The 19,035-nt window shown below is 38.5% G+C and overlaps 2 protein-coding genes across 2 annotated transcripts; both read left to right on the forward strand.

The window, feature by feature from the left end:
* The first annotated feature begins 2,295 nt into the window (after positions 1-2,295).
* LOC130010892 (serine protease inhibitor dipetalogastin-like) lies at positions 2,296-3,658 on the forward strand. Its single transcript, XM_056099062.1, is given in 2 exon segments — positions 2,296-2,445; positions 3,593-3,658. Coding segments are annotated over 2 exon segments (216 nt in total).
* Positions 3,659-10,740: 7,082 nt separating this feature from the next.
* Positions 10,741-15,133, forward strand: LOC126810338 (serine protease inhibitor dipetalogastin-like). Its single transcript, XM_056099063.1, has 5 exons — positions 10,741-10,874; positions 12,185-12,298; positions 13,553-13,666; positions 14,559-14,672; positions 15,016-15,133. The coding sequence occupies exons 1-5, from the start codon at positions 10,741-10,743 to the stop codon at positions 15,131-15,133; spliced, it is 594 nt and encodes a 197-aa protein (XP_055955038.1).
* The last annotated feature ends 3,902 nt before the right edge of the window (positions 15,134-19,035 follow it).

Below are 19,035 nucleotides of genomic sequence, written 5' to 3' on the forward strand. Positions count from 1 at the left end.
GGCCACCTTCACGCGAAATTCAACATTATTAGAAAAATATAGGGGTTGTTTCGATTTCAGGGGAGTTTCTCAGAAATCAGCTGGAGAATGTCCAACTTGTGCCTGTCAGACAATATATCAACCAGTCTGTGGAAGCGATGGTAAAACTTATGATAATAAATGTGAACTAGACTGTGTGTAAGTAGTTTTATATTAGAATTAAAATCTGATCGTTTCTTTATCAGGTCAATTTTAAATTTGCTCTTTCCAAAACGAAAGAACCACATATTTTAGAAGTATACTGCAATTTTTCAGGGGAGTTGACCTGACCTCAGAAGGAGCTTGTCCATGTCCCTGTCAGAAAATATATCAACCAGTTTGTGGTGCTGATGGTAAAACGTATGGTAATAAATGTGAATTGACCTGTGCGTAAGTTGATTCTCATATTTGATTGACTTAAGTCTTATTTTAACCTATATATAAAACCATTTCCCCATAACGAAAGCATTCAAAACGGGCAATAAGTCGATTAGTATGCTACTCAGAACAAATGGATCCAGCCCCTCCACACTCCCCCAATAAAGTATCTTCTTTTCCCTTTCCCAATGTTTTTCTCTTTTACATGATACTTTTTGTTGACGTTTTCGCCAAGAAAAAACAAAAAGGAATTTCGACACTGTTGATTAGAGTCATTCGAAATTTCTAATACGTTTCAGCTATTTTTTACCGTATGAACTGATAATCTATGGCTTAAAATGAATCTGATTCATGTTTCTAGAGTTATTAGCATTACTCAAAGAAAGTTCGAGATAACGATAGTTTATTGTATATTAATTATTAATTTTCAGTGGAGTTGATTTAAAATCAGAAGGTGAATGTAGTCAAGTTTGTCCATGTCAAAACAATTATCAACCTGTTTGTGGAACAGATGGTCAAACTTACAGTAATAAATGTGAAATGGACTGCGTGTAAGTAATTCTTTGTAATTTTGTATTTAGAAATAAAACCGAGGCGGTGGCTGGTCACGCCAATGGCCAAGCGATACTCAAGAATATTCGATCTAATGTTTTGTCAGAAAATTGTCACAAACTGCTGGACAATCTTACATACATGGTGAATATGGCTGTCGAGTGTCGAAACAATAAAATAAATTACAACAACGGCCCTTTTATTCTACACCCTCGTAATTCTTCAAAACGAATCTATGTTATTAAAATAGATTCATACAAGACTCCCACGTGAAATATCTTATAAATAAGGTTCTGACCAATAAATGCTTATAGCTTTCCATTTCCTTAAATACATGATTGGTATCTAACATTTTCATGCAAAGCCTAAAGCAATCAAGAGGGTTCATCGCTCCACGGTTATCCGATCTTAAATCTTAACAGGAAATAACCTTTCCTACATTATGTGTTAAGCACTCCACTAACAACATTTTAGCTGGAAAGCGCGAGATTTGGTATTCGCGATCAATCAAAATTATTGCCGACATATGCAGGGTATTACGTGAAGGGCTTGATAACATGCACGGGGTTAAAGCGAGATCAAGATGCCAGACCCATGTCACCCGCGACTCGAGCTACCCTTATACCTCAAATTTTAGCCCGTGGGCAGCTTTAATGTAGTCGCCATCCCTGAACAGGCAGATTACCGACACTCACAAAAGGAAGGGAATGTGTGTTTCTTGGAATCAAAATACAAATGTTTCAGGTACTTCAATTTACAGTTACCAACATTTCGATTTCTATAAAATATTAAAAACAAATCAATTCATAGATTATTGATAGTTTTAGTAATTCAAAATAGGATTGTTGATAGTTTTAGAAACTCAAAATATTGAAATTTAATCTCAGGGGAGTTGACCAGGCTTCAGAAGGAGTTTGTCCATGTGCCTGTCAGAAAATATATCAACCAGTCTGTGGTGCTGATGGTAAAACTTATGGTAATAAATGTGAAATGACCTGTGTGTAAGTTGATTCTGATATTTGGTTGGTTCAATCTGATATTAAGCTAATGTATATGTTGAACTCTATGAAATTCGTGTTGACCAAGAACGTCATTCCCTCGTTACAAAAACTACCCAATAACGGCTTAAGAATAGGCTATTCAGGCGTCATGTCGGTCTATGCAGATTGGTTTCCCGATTTTTGATAGTGTAAACCCAACATTACCTCATTATACATGAACTAATAATCTATAACTTATTATTTATTTGATCGATGTTTCTCGAGTTATTCGTATCATGAACATATAGCAAGCTTCAAAGGAAGTTCGAGATAACGATAGTTAACTGTATATTAACTATTATGTAAAATGTGTTTCAGCGGAGTTGATTTAAAATCAGAAGGTGAATGTCCTAAAGTATGTGCCTGTCAGAGAATATATCAACCCGTCTGTGGTAGCGATGGTAAAACATATGATAATCAGTGTGAAATGAACTGCTCGTGAGAAATTTTTAAAATTGTTTGTATTGAACCACTATAACTTCATGTCCAGTATGACTGTCATGTCATGGGATATTAGGATTCTCATAGTAATAGCATTCTAAGAATTTTTTGGGATACCCCAATGTGATAGCACATTTTGATACGATCCGTATCGGATATCCAGCTTACCTTAACCTTCCGTTCCTGAGTTACCGCCCCCCCCCCCCCCAATAAACGAAGACCCTCTGAATGGGATGGAGGCTACAGTTTTTGAACAGATTAGATTCAAATTTGGCGTGTAGCATTGGGTTCACAAGATGACAACCGCTTGTTCTCCATACGAACACAATACGATGTAAAAAAAATCTACGCGATTGTCTTAGGAAGACAACATGAACACCCGAAGCCCTCGCAATGCCCTTACGTTGGCCTTAAGAAGGTCAAAATGAACACACGAATTCAACACGAGAAAATGAACCTTCGCATGGTCCATCGAAGATTTTTTGGCATGCCAATGGTTTTGTCAGCGCTCACGAAGTTGCTGTCGTAGCCCTCACGAATGGTACGATGTTTTTACCATCGTGTGTCATTTTCGAGAGGTTGTAACTCCCGATAAAGCAGCTTCCAGAGTCAGTCATGAGCAACTCTACAGAGCCATCCTGTGACCTTCGTGTGTACAAAATTCACATCTTCGTATTACATTCGTGTGTGGTTCGGGTGTCATCATGTGACTTTCTATAACAATAGCACTTGCTTAGGCTGTTAATTGGTTTTGGACCAGGTTCGGGGCAATCTTCGCGTGAAATTCAACATTTCATATTCGTATGGCCATTTGGTGTTAATTTCGGGACTGTGTGACATCAGCATTAGAAAAATATAGGGGTTGTTTCGATTTCAGGGGAGTTTCTCAGAAATCAGCTGGAGAATGTCCAACTTGTGCCTGTCAGACAATATATCAACCAGTCTGTGGAAGCGATGGTAAAACTTATGATAATAAATGTGAACTAGACTGTGTGTAAGTAGTTTTATATTAGAATTAAAAACTGATCGTTTCTTTATCAGGTCAATTTTAAATTTGCTCTTTCCAAAACGAAAGAACCACATATTTTAGAAGTATACTGCAATTTGTCAGGGGAGTTGACCTGACCTCAGAAGGAGCTTGTCCATGTCCCTGTCAGAAAATATATCAACCAGTTTGTGGTGCTGATGGTAAAACGTGTGGTAATAAATGTGAATTGACCTGTGCGTAAGTTGATTCTCATATTTGATTGACTTAAGTCTTATTTTAACCTATATATAAAAACCATTTCCCCTTAACGAAAGCATTCAAAACGGGCAATAAGTCGATTAGTATGCTACTCAGAACAAATGGATCCAGCCCGTCCCCACTCCCACAATAAACTATCTTCTTTTCCCTTTCCCAATGTTTTTCTCTTTTACATGATACTTTTTGTTGACGTTTTCGCCAAGAAAAAACAAAAAGGAATTTCGACACTGTTGATTAGAGTCATTCGAAATTTCTAATACGTTTCAGCTATTTTTTACCGTATGAACTGATAATCTATGGCTTAAAATGAATCTGATTCATGTTTCTAGAGTTATTCGCATTACTCAAAGAAAGTTCGAGATAACGATAGTTTATTGTATATTAATTATTAATTTTCAGTGGAGTTGATTTAAAATCAGAAGGTGAATGTAGTCAAGTTTGTCCATGTCAAAACAATTATCAACCTGTTTGTGGAACAGATGGTCAAACTTACAGTAATAAATGTGAAATGGACTGCGTGTAAGTAATTCTTTGTAATTTTGTATTTAGAAATAAAACCGAGGCGGTGGCTGGTCAAGCCAATGGCCAAGCGATACTCAAGAATATTCGATCTAATGTTTTGTCAGAAAATTGTCACAAACTGCTGGACAATCTTACATACATGGTGAATATGGCTGTCGAGTGTCGAAACAAATAAAATAAATTACAACAACGGCCCTTTTATTCTACACCCTCGTAATTCTTCAAAACGAATCTATGTTATTAAAATAGATTCATACAAGACTCCCACGTGAAATATCTTATAAATAAGGTAATGACCAATAAATGCTTATAGCTTTCGATTTCCTTAAATACATGATTGGTATCTAACATTTTCATGCAAAGCCTAAAGCAATCAAGAGGGTTCATCGCTCCACGGTTATCCGATCTTAAATCTTAACAGGAAATAACCTTTCCTACATTATGTGTTAAGCACTCCACTAACAACATGCCCCAGCATCAATTTAAATATGATGGAACCAACCATGTCGTAATGTTGTGTTCATTTCGTGTTGTATTAACGGTAATTACGATTTTACGACATACAACATGTTAGAAGCCGTTATTGGTACTGACTGACTGGAGTTCAAATATGGAATATGGCGTGGTTTGGGATGGCAGCTTGATTTATATTGTGTTATCGATTATAATATCCATCGATTAAAATGTAATAGAATACGGGGAATGCCTAGAACCGAATGCAATATAACTAAAACACGGAACTGGTAATTCAACGCCACCAGACCGACATGTTCCTGAAGCAACGACCTCGAGTTTTACAACACCTAGATGTTGCTAGACTGGTCTGCAATTCCCGAACTTATAGCTACGCCATCCCCCTTTAATGCAAACATGTTAATGACAGCGTCCAGTCAGAGGTTGTGACACAAACACACTCAAATCAAACATGGCGGCCTCCACTGAAACTTTGACATTGAACGAACCTTGAACTTTGCAACTCGATTTTTACAGATAGACATTTTAGCTGGAAAGCGCGAGATTTGGTATTCGCGATCAATCAAAATTATTGCCGACATATGCAGGGTATTACGTGAAGGGCTTGATAACATGTACGGGGTTAAAGCGAGATCAAGATGCCAGACCCATTTCACCCGCGACTCGAGCTACCCTTATACCTCAAATTTTAACCCGTGGGCAGCTTTAATGTAGTCGCCATCCCTGAACAGACAGATTACCGACACTCACAAAAGGAAGGGAATGTGTGTTTCTTGGAATCAAAATACAAATGTTTCAGGTACTTCAATTTACAGTTACCAACATTTCGATTTCTATAAAATATTAAAAACAAATCAATTCATAGATTATTGATAGTTTTAGTAATTCAAAATAGGATTGTTGATAGTTTTAGAAACTCAAAATATTGAAATTTAATCTCAGGGGAGTTGACCAGGCTTCAGAAGGAGCTTGTCCATGTGCCTGTCAGAAAATATATCAACCAGTCTGTGGTGCTGATGGTAAAACTTATGGTAATAAATGTGAAATGACCTGTGTGTAAGTTGATTCTGATATTTGGTTGGTTCAATCTGATATTAAGCTAATGTATATGTTGAACTCTATGAAATTCGTGTTGACCAAGAACGTCATTCCCTCGTTACAAAAACTACTCAATAACGGCTTAAGAATAGGCTATTCAGGCGTCATGTCGGTCTATGCAGATTGGTTTCCCGATTTTTGATAGTGTAAACCCAACATTACCTCATTATACATGAACTGATAATCTATAACTTATTATTTATTTGATCGATGTTTCTCGAGTTATTCGTATCATGAACATATAGCAAGCTTCAAAGGATGTTCGAGATAACGATAGTTAACTGTATATTAACTATTATGTAAAATGTGTTTCAGCGGAGTTGATTTAAAATCAGAAGGTGAATGTCCTAAAGTATGTGCCTGTCAGAGAATATATCAACCCGTCTGTGGTAGCGATGGTAAAACATATGATAATCAGTGTGAAATGAACTGCTCGTGAGAAATTTTTAAAATTGTTTGTATTGAACCACTATAACTTCATGTCCAGTATGACTGTCATGTCATGGGATATTAGGATTCTCATAGTAATAGCATTCTAAGAATTTTTTGGGATACCCCAAGGTGATAGCACATTTTGATACGATCCGTATCGGATATCCAGCTTACCTTAACCTTCCGTTCCTGAGTTACCGCCCCCCCCCCCCCCAATAAACGAAGACACTCTGAATGGGATGGAGGCTACAGTTTTTGAACAGATTAAATTCAAATTTGGCGTGTAGCATTGGGTTCACGAGATGACAACCGCTTGTTCTCCATACGAACACAATAAGATGTAAAAAAAATCTACGCGATTGTCTTAGGAAGACAACATGAAGACCCGAAGCCCTCGCAATGCCCTTACGTTGGCCTTAAGAAGGTCAAAATGAACACACGAATTCAACACGAAAATGAACCTTCGCATGGTCCATCGAAGATTTTTTGGCATGCCAATGATTTTGTCAGCGCTCACGAAGTTGCTGTCGGAGCTTGAAAAACTTCACAGACGGTCATACGATGGCCCAAGATGCCCTCACGAATGGTACGATGTTTTTACGATCGTGTGTCATTTTCGAGAGGTTGTGACTCCCGATAAAGCAGCTTCCAGAGTCAGTCATGAGCAACTCTACAGAGCCATCCTGTGACCTTCGTGTGTACAAAATTCACATCTTCGTATTACATTCGTGTGTGGTTCGGGTGTCATCATGTGACTTTCTATAACAATAGCACTTGCTTAGGCTGTTAATTGGTTTTGGACCAGGTTCGGGGCAATCTTCGCGCGAAATTCAACATTTCATATTCGTATGGCCATTTGGTGTTAATTTCGGGACTGTGTGACATCAGCATTAGAAAAATATAGGGGTTGTTTAAATTTCAGGGGAGTTTCTCAGAAATCAGCTGGAGAATGTCCAACTTGTGCCTGTCAGACAATATATCAACCAGTCTGTGGAAGCGATGGTAAAACTTATGATAATAAATGTGAACTAGACTGTGTGTAAGTAGTTTTATATTAGAATTAAAAACTGATCGTTTCTTTATCAGGTCAATTTTAAATTTGTCACAATCTGCTGGTCAATCTTACATACATGGTGAATATGGCTGTCGAGTGTCTAAACAAATAAAATAAATTACAACAACGGCCCTTTTATTCTACACCCTCCTCGTAAGTCTTCAATATGAATCTATGTTATTAACATAGATTCATACAAGACTCCCACGTGAAATATCTTATAAATAAGGTTCTGACCAATAAATGCTTATAGCTTTCCATTTCCTTAAATACATGATTGGTATCTAACATATTTCATGCAAAGCCTAAAGCAATCAAGAGGGTTCATCACTCCACGGTTATCCGATCTTAAGGTTACAATTTCATATTTTCTAAGAAAGTCAAAACATAATTATTTCTATGTCTTTTGCTCAATAGGTTGTCAACTCACTATTATACGATCATAGGTGTCATTCTCACACTTAAAACTCATTTACACCGGAAATGATAACACAATTACCCCCAATTACCTCCCTTGTTTCCTATTCTCCACCATGGAGTAGTTATCTTCAAACGTTGGAATTTGAAGATGATAATGATATTTTTGCCAATTTCTCAACTGGCAATAGTGAATTATAGGATTAATAGGGTTATTCTTTAACAAGGTAGGACCGTTTATAGATACCATCTATTTTAAGGCTTTATTTTAATAAATTTTAAAAATATAACTTAAAAATATGAAATTGCAACTTTAAATCTTAACAGGATATTAACTTTCCTACATTATGTGTTAAGCACTCCGCTAACATCATGCCCCAGCATCAATTTCAATATGATGGAACCAACCATGTAGTAATGTTGTGTTTCATTTCGTGTCGTATTAACGGTAATTACGATTTTACGACTTACAACATGTTAGAAGCCGTTATTTGTACTGACTGACTGGAGTTCAAAATAACATTGACTCGCATACTTGCAATCTGCTGTCATTGTTAGCCCATTTAAAAATAATCTTCTGTTCGCTGACAGCCATAAAATATTAACCGTTCAAAATGATTTGCGTAAATCACAATTAAATAACTTAAAAAGTGCTCGTTTTCCATGGAAGTCTTGTAAATGTCAAATTTTCCATCTGCATCTAAAAATATGCCCGACCTATCTCACTTTCTGGCAAAACTAGTAAAATTCTCTCGAATGTTCACTTAAAACTATCAAAATGTATTGAGACCCCTGTTAATGGCTGAACCCTTACATCTGCGTTTAAAATATTAATTCAAAGGTACAGTAGGAGCAAATAAGACATACATTTTAATACCAAACATTAATGTAAATCCGTGAACAAATTAAGATAGGTAGCTACCTGTCGTACCACTGTAAGAGATGTAGCATCATTTGAATTTAACAGCTCAATGTTTGTCTTTTTTCTTTTAAGGGGAGTTGCCCAAGAATTAGAAGGCGTTTGCCCATGTCCTTGTCCTAGAATATATGAACCAGTTTGTGGAAGTGATGGTAACACTTATGACAATACCTGTGAACTAGAATGCAGGTAAGTGGTTTATTGCGGGAGGGGGTGGGACCAGAATGTCCATAGTTCGATTCCTAGCTTAGATCGTAATAAAATTTTCAGGATATTTAAGTCCGATTCTCGTTTGTCCGGGGTTGCGCCTTCGGGACTGATAAGGAAAGTTTGGCTTGTACACTTTGCCATGCACATAAAAAAAACCCGTAGCAATTAAAATTAGTAGAAGTATAGGGGGAAACGCAACTACTCTCTCACGAATTCAACATTAATCAAAGAATATAAATAATACTATATAATGTTAGTCTCAAAATGGCCGACGTATTGTGTTGAAAAGGCGTTAAACCCGATTCTATTCCATCTTCACTACTCAGGTGACCAATGTTCATTTCTTGTTTTCATAGAAAACCCTTTCTAGAAATATAAATTATTGAAATCTCAGCGGAGTGAGACAGACATGTTAATGATAGCGTCCAATCAGAGGTTGTGACACAAACAAACTCAAATCAAAAATGGCGACCTCCACTGAAACCTTGACATTGAACGAACCTTGAACTTTGCAACTCGATTTTCACAGATATACAATTTAGCTGGAAAGCGTGAGACTTGGTGTTCGCGATCAATCAAAATTAGTGCCAACATATGCAGGGTATTACGTGAAGGGCTCGATAAGATGTACGGAGTGAAATCGAGATCAAGATGCCAGACCCAAGATGTCACCCCAACTCAAGCTACCCTTATAACTCCAATTTTAGCCCCGGGCCAGCTTTAATGTAGTCGCCATCCCTGAACAGACAGATTAGCGACAGTTACAAAAGGAAGGGAATGTGTGTTTCTTGAAATCAAAATACAAATGTTTTAGGTACTTCAATTTACAGTTACCAACATTTCGATTTCTATAAAATATTAAAAACAATCAATTCATAGATTGTTGATAGTTTTAGAAATTCAAAATAAGATTGTTGATAGTTTTAGAAATTCAAAATATTGAAATTTAATCTCAGGGGAGTTGACCAGGCCTCAGAAGGAGCTTGTCCCTGTCCCTGTCAGAAAATATATGAACCAGTCTGTGGTAGTGATGGTAAAACATATGGTAATAAATGTGAATTGGACTGCACGTAAGTAATAACATATATTAAACTTTAATATTGAAATTTGCTAGCCAATATGTAGTACACATTTTGGTGCATAGATCTGCCGGACACTTTCTTTTTACACCCTAGTAAGTCATTAACATGGATGCTGGAGAATTAATACAGAACTATATAAATGAAATAGCTAATGAATACGGCTGTGACCAATAACTTCGTGTAGCTTTCCATGTCCTTAAAACATGATACACAACATTTCATCATACTATCACGCCGCGACGATTATCCAGTCTTCAATTTAAACAGGAAATAACCTCTTCTACTTTCTGTGTTAACCTTTCCATCAGCATAATCCCCGAGCACAAATTTATATACCATGGTTTTCTAAAGGAATACCGACTGTGTCCTAATGCGACGTTCATATCATGTCGGGGAGCCGCGGTGATCCACTGAATAAGACGTTGGCTCCTTAACCTGGAGGTCTTGTGTCAATTCCGGTGTTGGCCGAGAAGGCTTATTTAGCGCGCCCCCACCCCCCGTGTCAGAGGTACATAAGTCAGGGCCTGACAAGGGACAACGTATAGTCCTTCGGATAGAATGACAAATCCAGGTCCGGTATTCACATTGGCGTGTACGCGTAACAGAACTCTTGGCAGTTGGAATTCGATATAAGAGTAAGCCATAGCGCAATGTATGACGTCTGGAAATCTACAATATCCTAGTCGGAGCAGAATAGTAGGACGTTAAACCCCTTTTCATTTCTTTTCGTGCAGTAATTGCGATATAACGATATCACAGGTGCCAGCAACAGGGAAATTGCCTTTGAAAAATAACATATAGCCGTGGCTAAGCATTAGGCCTAGATCTGTCACGTTCATGGTTAGTTTAACCGGTCAATGGTTGTTTTTTTTTCAAGGGGAGTTGCCCTAGAGTCAGAAGGAGTTTGTCCATGTCCTTGTCCTAAAATATATCAACCAGTCTGTGGAAGTGATGGTAACACTTATGGCAATACCTGTGACCTAGAATGCAAGTAAGTAACCTTTTGATGTAATTACTACACTTTGCGGTTATCGAGAGATGGAGCACGTGACTTTCGACCCACTCTCTGGTTCAGGCTGATTCCATCCCAAACCATTATGCTTGGACCTCCCCATGAGCCTCGTTCCATGACACATTGGTCAGAATAACGCTGGCCACGTCGACGCCATATTCTGGTCCTGCCATCCGCAGTTGATACGCAATACCGACTCTGATCTGTTAACAGAACAGTTCTCCATTGCCTGTCTCGCCAGTTCTGGTGTTGTTGGGCAAACTGTAGACGTTCACGTCGATGGCGAGGAGTGAGGATCGGTCCACCCACGGTAAGGTCTACGGCTATGGATGTTCTCTCTGGTGAGACGTCGGCGCACTGTATCGGTACTGTTCGGTGTGTTCCCACTGTCTGAGTGCTGTCTCAGATGCCTGTGTGAAGGGATTCTGCACGTGTTCTCGCACCACATGGCGGTCTTGTCGCCTTGTGGTAACCCTAGGTCTACCAGTTCGGGGGCGATCATCCGTGGTGTTGGTGGCCCGAAAGTGTTGCTGAAGCCTGTAGATGGTTTGAACATTGACCTGGAAGTGATTGGCAACGGCCTGGGCAGTGTGGCCAGCGTCGAGTCTTCCAAGCGCCTGGTTCCTTTGAGCTGTCGTGAGTCGTGGCATCCTGATGACGTTGTAGTGTGAATGATTCAACCAGGTATGGGGGTGCATTTTATAGGGCTGGTCCCGGTGAAAATCACGGAGAACACATTACCATCTCAGAAATTAGGTTGCCTTTTTGATAACATTTCCTGGGTTCAATTCTGTGTTTGGGAAGGAGCATTATTGCTCAGGTAAAGTTGGAGATGTGGTCACAAATATACAATAAAAACATTTGGCAAGATTTGTGCAATGCGTCTATTCAGAGTAACATACCAACCTGACGTTTCTTTTGCTACTAAGTATATAAAGTAACGGAACGGAGAACTGTATATATGTATAAGTGCTTATTCTCAAATTATTTTTTATATTTTGTATTTTTATATGTTCTTGTTGTATATATGTTCTGTATGTACAAAAATTAAACTTATTTTTGTAAATTCTGGAGAGGTGTCAACATAGGCCTAGGCTGTTCCCCAATCCATTTTCAAATGAAATAAAATATTGTTTACAAGAAAAAGAAGTACATTGTCAGACATGTAAAAGAACTCGTGGTTATTGGTATACGAAGAAGAGTGGGCGGTATTACGTTAAGGGCTTGATATGATTGTTCATAGATTGTTGATAGTTTTAGAAATTCAAAATATTGAAATTCAATCTTAGGGGAGTTGACCTGGCCTCAGAAGGAGCTTGTCCATGTCCCTGTCAGAAAATATATGAACCAGTCTGTGGTAGTGATGGTAAAACATATGGTAATAAATGTGAATTGGATTGCAAGTAAGTAATAACATATATACTACTGTGGTAGGTTCTAGGGCGTCACCAAACTGCATAATCACCGAAGGTGTAAGGTTCTAGGATATCAGCCAACTGTCTTGGTCTAATAAATTATCTTCCATGGTAAGTTCTAGGTTGTTAGTAAACTGTCTTGAGTCACTAAAATGGGTACTGTGATATGTTCTGATCCACTGAATAAGACGTTGGCTCCCTAACCTGGAGGTCTTGTGTCAATTCCAGTGTTGGCCGAGAAGGCTTATTTGGCGCGGTTTACCCGTGTCAGAGGTACAGAATTCATGGCCTGGCCAGGGACAACGTATAGTCCTTCGGATGGGACCACAAATCTAGGTCCGGTGTTCACATGGACGTGCACGTAACAGAACCCTTGGCAGTTGGAATTCGATATAGGAGTATGCCATAGCGCAATGTATGGCGTCTGACCATCTACAATATCCCAGTCGGAGCAGAATAGTAGGACGTTAAACCCCTTTTCATTTCTTTTCGTGCAGTAATTAGGATAATTACGAGTTTGCGGCATAACGATATCACAGGTGCCAATAACAGGAAAAATGCCTTTGAAAAATAACATATAGCGGTGGCTAAGCATTAGGCCTAGATCTGTCACGTTCATGGTAATAAATGTGAATTGGATTGCAAGTAAGTATTAACATATATACTTATATGCATAATCACCGAAAAGGGTATTGTGTAAGGTTTTAGGATATCAGCCAACTGTCTTGGTCCAATAAATTGTCTTGAGCCACTAGAATGGGTCTTGTGATATGTTCTATGATATGAGCAAATTGTTGTGATACAATCCATTGGGTCCTGTGGAGGGTCCTCTCTTGTCAGAAAACGGTCCTGACCTACTAGATTGGATTTTTTGGTACGTTCTACGATGTCAGCAAAGTGTCCTGACCTGCCAGATTGGATTCTGTGGTACGGTCCTGACCTACCAGGTTGGGTACTGATCTATGTTCTAGGATGTCAGCAAACTGTCTTGACCTATCAGATTGGATTCTTTGGTACGGTCTCGGACGTCAGCAAGCTGTTCTGGCCTACCAGATTGGGTACTGCGGTATGTTCTGGGATCGACTTGGGTGATCCACTAACGTTTTGTATGGGCGTTCTCTGGATGTTGAAGTAGCTTGTCCATGTGGTTGTCCCAAAATATATCAACCAGTCTGTGGTAGTTCTGAAAAAAAAACTTATGGAAATAAATTTGAACTAGATTATGTATCATCATATTTTTAGTGGTGTAACTCAAGTGTCTGAAGGGGCGTGTCCTTGCATCTGTCAGTCTATATATGAACCAGTCTGTGGTGCTGATGGTAAAACATATGATAATAAATGTACTCTAGAATGCAAGTAAGTTGTTCAGTGAAATATACAAGTAAGATGTTCAATCGAATTAAATAAGTCCTTCACAAAACTTAAATATTGAAATTTGCTGGCAAATCTGTACTACATATTTAGGAGCATAGGTCTGTCGCTCACATTTTATTTCAACCTCGTAAGTTATTAACATGGATGCTGGAGAATTAATACAGTACTATACAAATGAAATAGCTTATAAATACAGATGTGACCAATAACTTCGTGTAGCTTTCCATGTCCTTTAATACATGATCGGTATTTAACATACACAACATTTCATCATACTATCACGCCGCGACGATTATCCAGTCTTCAATCTAAACAGGAAATAACCTCTTCTACTTTCTGTGTTAACCTTTCCATCAGCATAATCCCCGAGCACACATTCATATACCATGGTTTACAGAGGAATACTGACTGTGTCCTAATGTTGCGTTGAATAAGACTCGCTAACCTGGAGGTCTTATGTCAATTCCGGTGTTGGCCGAGAAGGCTCATCGGGATATTCTGACGCGGTTCCCCCTTGTCCGATGTACAGGATTCAGAGCCTATGTCGGATCTATGTCCCGTGTTTACATTGGCGTGCACGTAACATAATCCTTGGCAGTTGGGATTCGATATAAGAATACGACATAGCGCACTGCATGGCGTCTGGTCATCTACAATATCCAAGTCGGAGCAGAACAGTAAGAGGTTAAACCCCTTTTCATTTCTTTTCGTGCAGTAATTAGGATAATTACGAGTTTGTGGCATGACGATATCACAGGTGCCAGTAACAAGGAAAATGCCTTTGAAAAATAACATATAGCCGTGGCTAAGCATTATGCCTAGGTCTATTACGTTCATGTTTAGTTTAACCCGATACTGTTTGTTTTTTTCCAAGGGGAGTTGCCCTAGAGTCAGAAGGAGTTTGTCCATGTCCTTGTCCTAAAATATATCAACCAGTTTGTGGAAGTGATGGTAACACTTATGACAATACCTGTGAACTAGAATGCAAGTAAGTTACTTATTGGTGTAATTACTATAGTGGGTGAGAGATGGGGCACACGACTTTCTACTAAAATGCCCTGGTTACGATTCCTATAAGTATGTACATTGTCAGACATGTAAAAGGAACTCGTGGTTATTGGTATTCAAAGAAGAGTGGGCGGAAACTCTGCTGTTCGATGCACACATAGGAAATACTATTTGTTTGTCTCAAGTTTCAAAAAGGCCGACGTATTGTGTTGACAAGGCGTTAAAACCGATTCTATTCCATCTTCACTACTCAGGTGGTCAGTGTTTCTTGTTTTAATAGAAAACCCTTTCTAGAAATATAAATTATTGAAATTTATTTACAGCGGAGTGAGACAGATATCTGAAGGAGCTTGCCCATGTGCTTGTCCCAGAATATATCAACCAGTTTGTGGCGCTGATGGTAAAACTTATGACAATAAGTGTACACTAGACTGCAAGTAAGTGTCTTATTACTTACCACTGTAATTTGAATCTGGCGTAGTTTGGGATGGCAACTTGGTTTATATTTTGTTATCAATTATAATAACCATCGATTATAGGACGACCTCAACGGAAACCTTGACATTGAACGAACCCTGAACTTTGCAACTCGATTTCTACAGGTAGATATTTTAGTTGGAAAGTGCGAGACTTAGTATTCGCTATGATCGAGTTCAGTAGCCAATAGAAATTAGTGCCGAAATATACAGGGTATTACCTTAAGGGCTTGATATGATTGATCATAGATTGTTGATAGTTTTAGAAATTCAAAATATTGAAATTCAATCTTAGGGGAGTTGACCTGGCCTCTGAAGGAGACTGTCCATGTCCCTGTCAGAAAATATATCAACCAGTCTGTGGTAGTGATGGTAAAACATATGGTAATAAATGTGAATTGGATTGCAAGTAAGTAATAACATATATACTACTGTGGTAGGTTCTAGGGCGTCACCAAACTGCATAATCACCGAAAGGATATTGTATAAGGTTCTAGGACATCAGGCAGCTGTCTTGGTCCAATATACATGTATTGTGGTGCATAGATCTGCCGTACACTTTCTTTTTACACCCTTGTAAGTCATTCAGATGAATGCTGAATACAAAACTATATAAATGAAATAGCTAATAAATACAGCTGTGACCAATAACTGCGTATAGCTTTCCAAGTCCTGAAAACTTGATCGGTATCTAACATACACAACATTTCATATGATAATAAATGTACTCTAGAATGCAAGTAACGTTTTGTAAGGGCGTTCTCTGAATGCTGAAGTAGCTTGTCCATGTGGTTGTCCCAAAATATATCGACCAGTCTGTGGTAGTTCTGAAAAAAAAACTTATGGTAATAAATTTGAACTAGATTATGTATCATCATATTTTTAGTGGTGTAACTCAAGTGTCTGAAGGGGCGTGTCCTTGCATCTGTCAGTCTATATATGAACCAGTCTGTGGTGCTGATGGTAAAACATATGATAATAAATGTACTCTAGAATGCAAGTAAGTTGTTCAGTGAAATATACAAGTAAGATGTTCAATCGAATTAAATAAGTCCTTCACAAAACTTAAATATTGAAATTTGCTGGCAAATCTGTACTACATATTTAGGAGCATAGGTCTGTCGCTCACTTTCTTTTCAACCTCGTAAGTTATTAACATGGATGCTGGAGAATTAATACAGAACTATACAAATGAAATAGCTTATAAATACAGATGTGACCAATAACTTCGTGTAGCTTTCCTTGTCCTTTAATACATGATCGGTATTTAACATACACAACATTTCATCATACTATCACGCCGCGACGATTATCCAGTCTTCAATCTAAACAGGAAATAACCTCGTCTACTTTCTGTGTTAACCTTTCCATCAGCATAATCCCCGAGCACAAATTCATATACCATGGTTTACAGAGGAATACTGACTGTGTCCTAATGTTGCGTTGAATAAGACTCGCTAACCTGGAGGTCTTATGTCAATTCCGATGTTGGCCGAGAAGGCTCATCGGGATATTCTGACGCGGTTCCCCCTTGTCAGATGTACAGGATTCAGAGCCTATGTCGGATCTATGTCCCGTGTTTACATTGGCGTGCACGTAACATAATCCTTGGCAGTTTGGATTCGATATAAGAATACGACATAGCGCACTGCATGGCGTCTGGTCATCTACAATATCCAAGTCGGAGCAGAACAGTAGGACGCTAAACCCCTTTTCATTTCTTTTCGTGCAGTAATTAGGATAATTACGAGTTTGTGGCATGACGATATCACAGGTGCCAGTAACAAGGAAAATGCCTTTGAAAAATAACATATAATCGAAGCTAAGCATTATGCCTAGGTCTATTACGTTCATGTTTAGTTTAACCGGATACTGTTTGTTTTTTTCCAAGGGGAGTTGCCCTAGAGTCAGAAGGAGTTTGTCCATGTCCTTGTCCTAAAATATATCAACCAGTTTGTGGAAGTGATGGTAACACTTATGACAATACCTGTGAACTAGAATGCAAGTAAGTTGCTTATTGGTGTAATTACTATAGTGGGTGAGAGATGGGGCACACGACTTTCTACTAAAATGCCCTGGTTACGATTCCTATAAGTATGTACATTGTTAGACATGTAAAAGGAACTCGTGGTTATTGTTATTCGAAGAAGAGTGGGCGGAAACTCTGCTGTTCGATGCACACATGGGAAATACTATTTGTTTGTCTCAAGTATCAAAATGGCCGACGTATTGTGTTGACAAGGCGTTAAAACCGATTCTATTCCATCTTCACTACTCAGGTGGTCAGTGTTTCTTGTTTTAATAGAAAACCCTTTCTAGAAATATAAATTATTGAAATTTATTTACAGCGGAGTGAGACAGATATCTGAAGGAGCTTGCCCATGTGCTTGTCCCAGAATATATCAACCAGTTTGTGGTGCTGATGGTAAAACTTATGACAATAAGTGTACACTAGACTGCAAGTAAGTGTCTTATTACTTACCACTGTAATTTGAATCTGGCGTAGTTTGGGATGGCAACTTGGTTTATATTTTGTTATCGATTATAATAACCATCGATTATAGGACGACCTCAACGGAAACCTTGACATTGAACGAACCCTGAACTTTGCAACTCGATTTCTACAGGTAGATATTTTAGTTGGAAAGTGCGAGACTTAGTATTCGCTATGATCGAGTTCAGTAGCCAATAGAAATTAGTGCCGAAATATACAGGGTATTATCTTAAGGGCTTGATATGATTGATCATAGATTGTTGATAGTTTTAGAAATTCAAAATATTGAAATTCAATCTTAGGGGAGTTGACCTGGCCTCAGAAGGAGACTGTCCATGTCCCTGTCAGAAAATATATCAACCAGTCTGTGGTAGTGATGGTAAAACATATGGTAATAAATGTGAATTGGATTGCAAGTAAGTAATAACATATATACTACTGCGATAGGTTCTAGGGCGTCACCAAACTGCATAATCACCGAAAGGATATTGTATAAAGTTCTAGGACATCAGGCAGCTGTCTTGGTCCAATATACATGTATTGTGGTGCATAGATCTGCCGTACACTTTCTTTTTACACCCTTGTAAGTCATTCAGATGAATGCTGAATACAAAACTATATAAATGAAATAGCTAATAAATACAGCTGTGACCAATAACTGCGTATAGCTTTCCAAGTCCTGAAAACTTGATCGGTATCTAACATACACAACATTTCATTGAACTATCAAGGGACGATTATCCAGTCTTCAATTTAAACAGGAAATAACCTCTTCTACTTTCTGTGTTAACGTTTCCATCAGCATAATACCCGAGCACAAATTCATATACTATGGTTTACAGAGGAATACTGACTGTGTCCTAATGCTGCGTTCATATCATGTCGGGGAGCCGCGGTGATCCACTGAATAAGACGTTGGCTCCCTAACCTGGAGATCTTGTGTCAATTCCAGTGTTGGCCAAGAAGGCTTATTTGGCGTGGTCCCCCCTCCCCCTGTGTCACAGGTACAGGATTCAGGGCCTGACAAGGGACAACGTATAGTCCTTCGGATGGGACCACAAATCTAGGTCCGGTGTTCACATTGGCGTGCACAGAACCCTTGGCAGTTGGAATTCGATATAAGAGTAAGACATGACGCAATGTATGGCGTCTGGCCATCTACAATATCCTAGTCGGAGCAGAACAGTAAGAGGTTAAACCCCTTTTCATTTCTTTTCGTGCAGTAATTAGGATAATTACGAGTTTGCGACTTGACGATATCACAGGTGCCAGTAACAGGGAAAATGCCTTTGAAAAATAACATATAATCGAAGTTAACCATTAGCCTAAGTCTATTACGTTCATGTTTAGTTTAACCGGTTACTGTTTGTTTT

The sequence above is a fragment of the Patella vulgata genome, chromosome 2 (genome assembly GCF_932274485.2).
Source record: "Patella vulgata chromosome 2, xgPatVulg1.2, whole genome shotgun sequence".
NCBI lineage: Eukaryota > Metazoa > Mollusca > Gastropoda > Patellidae > Patella > Patella vulgata.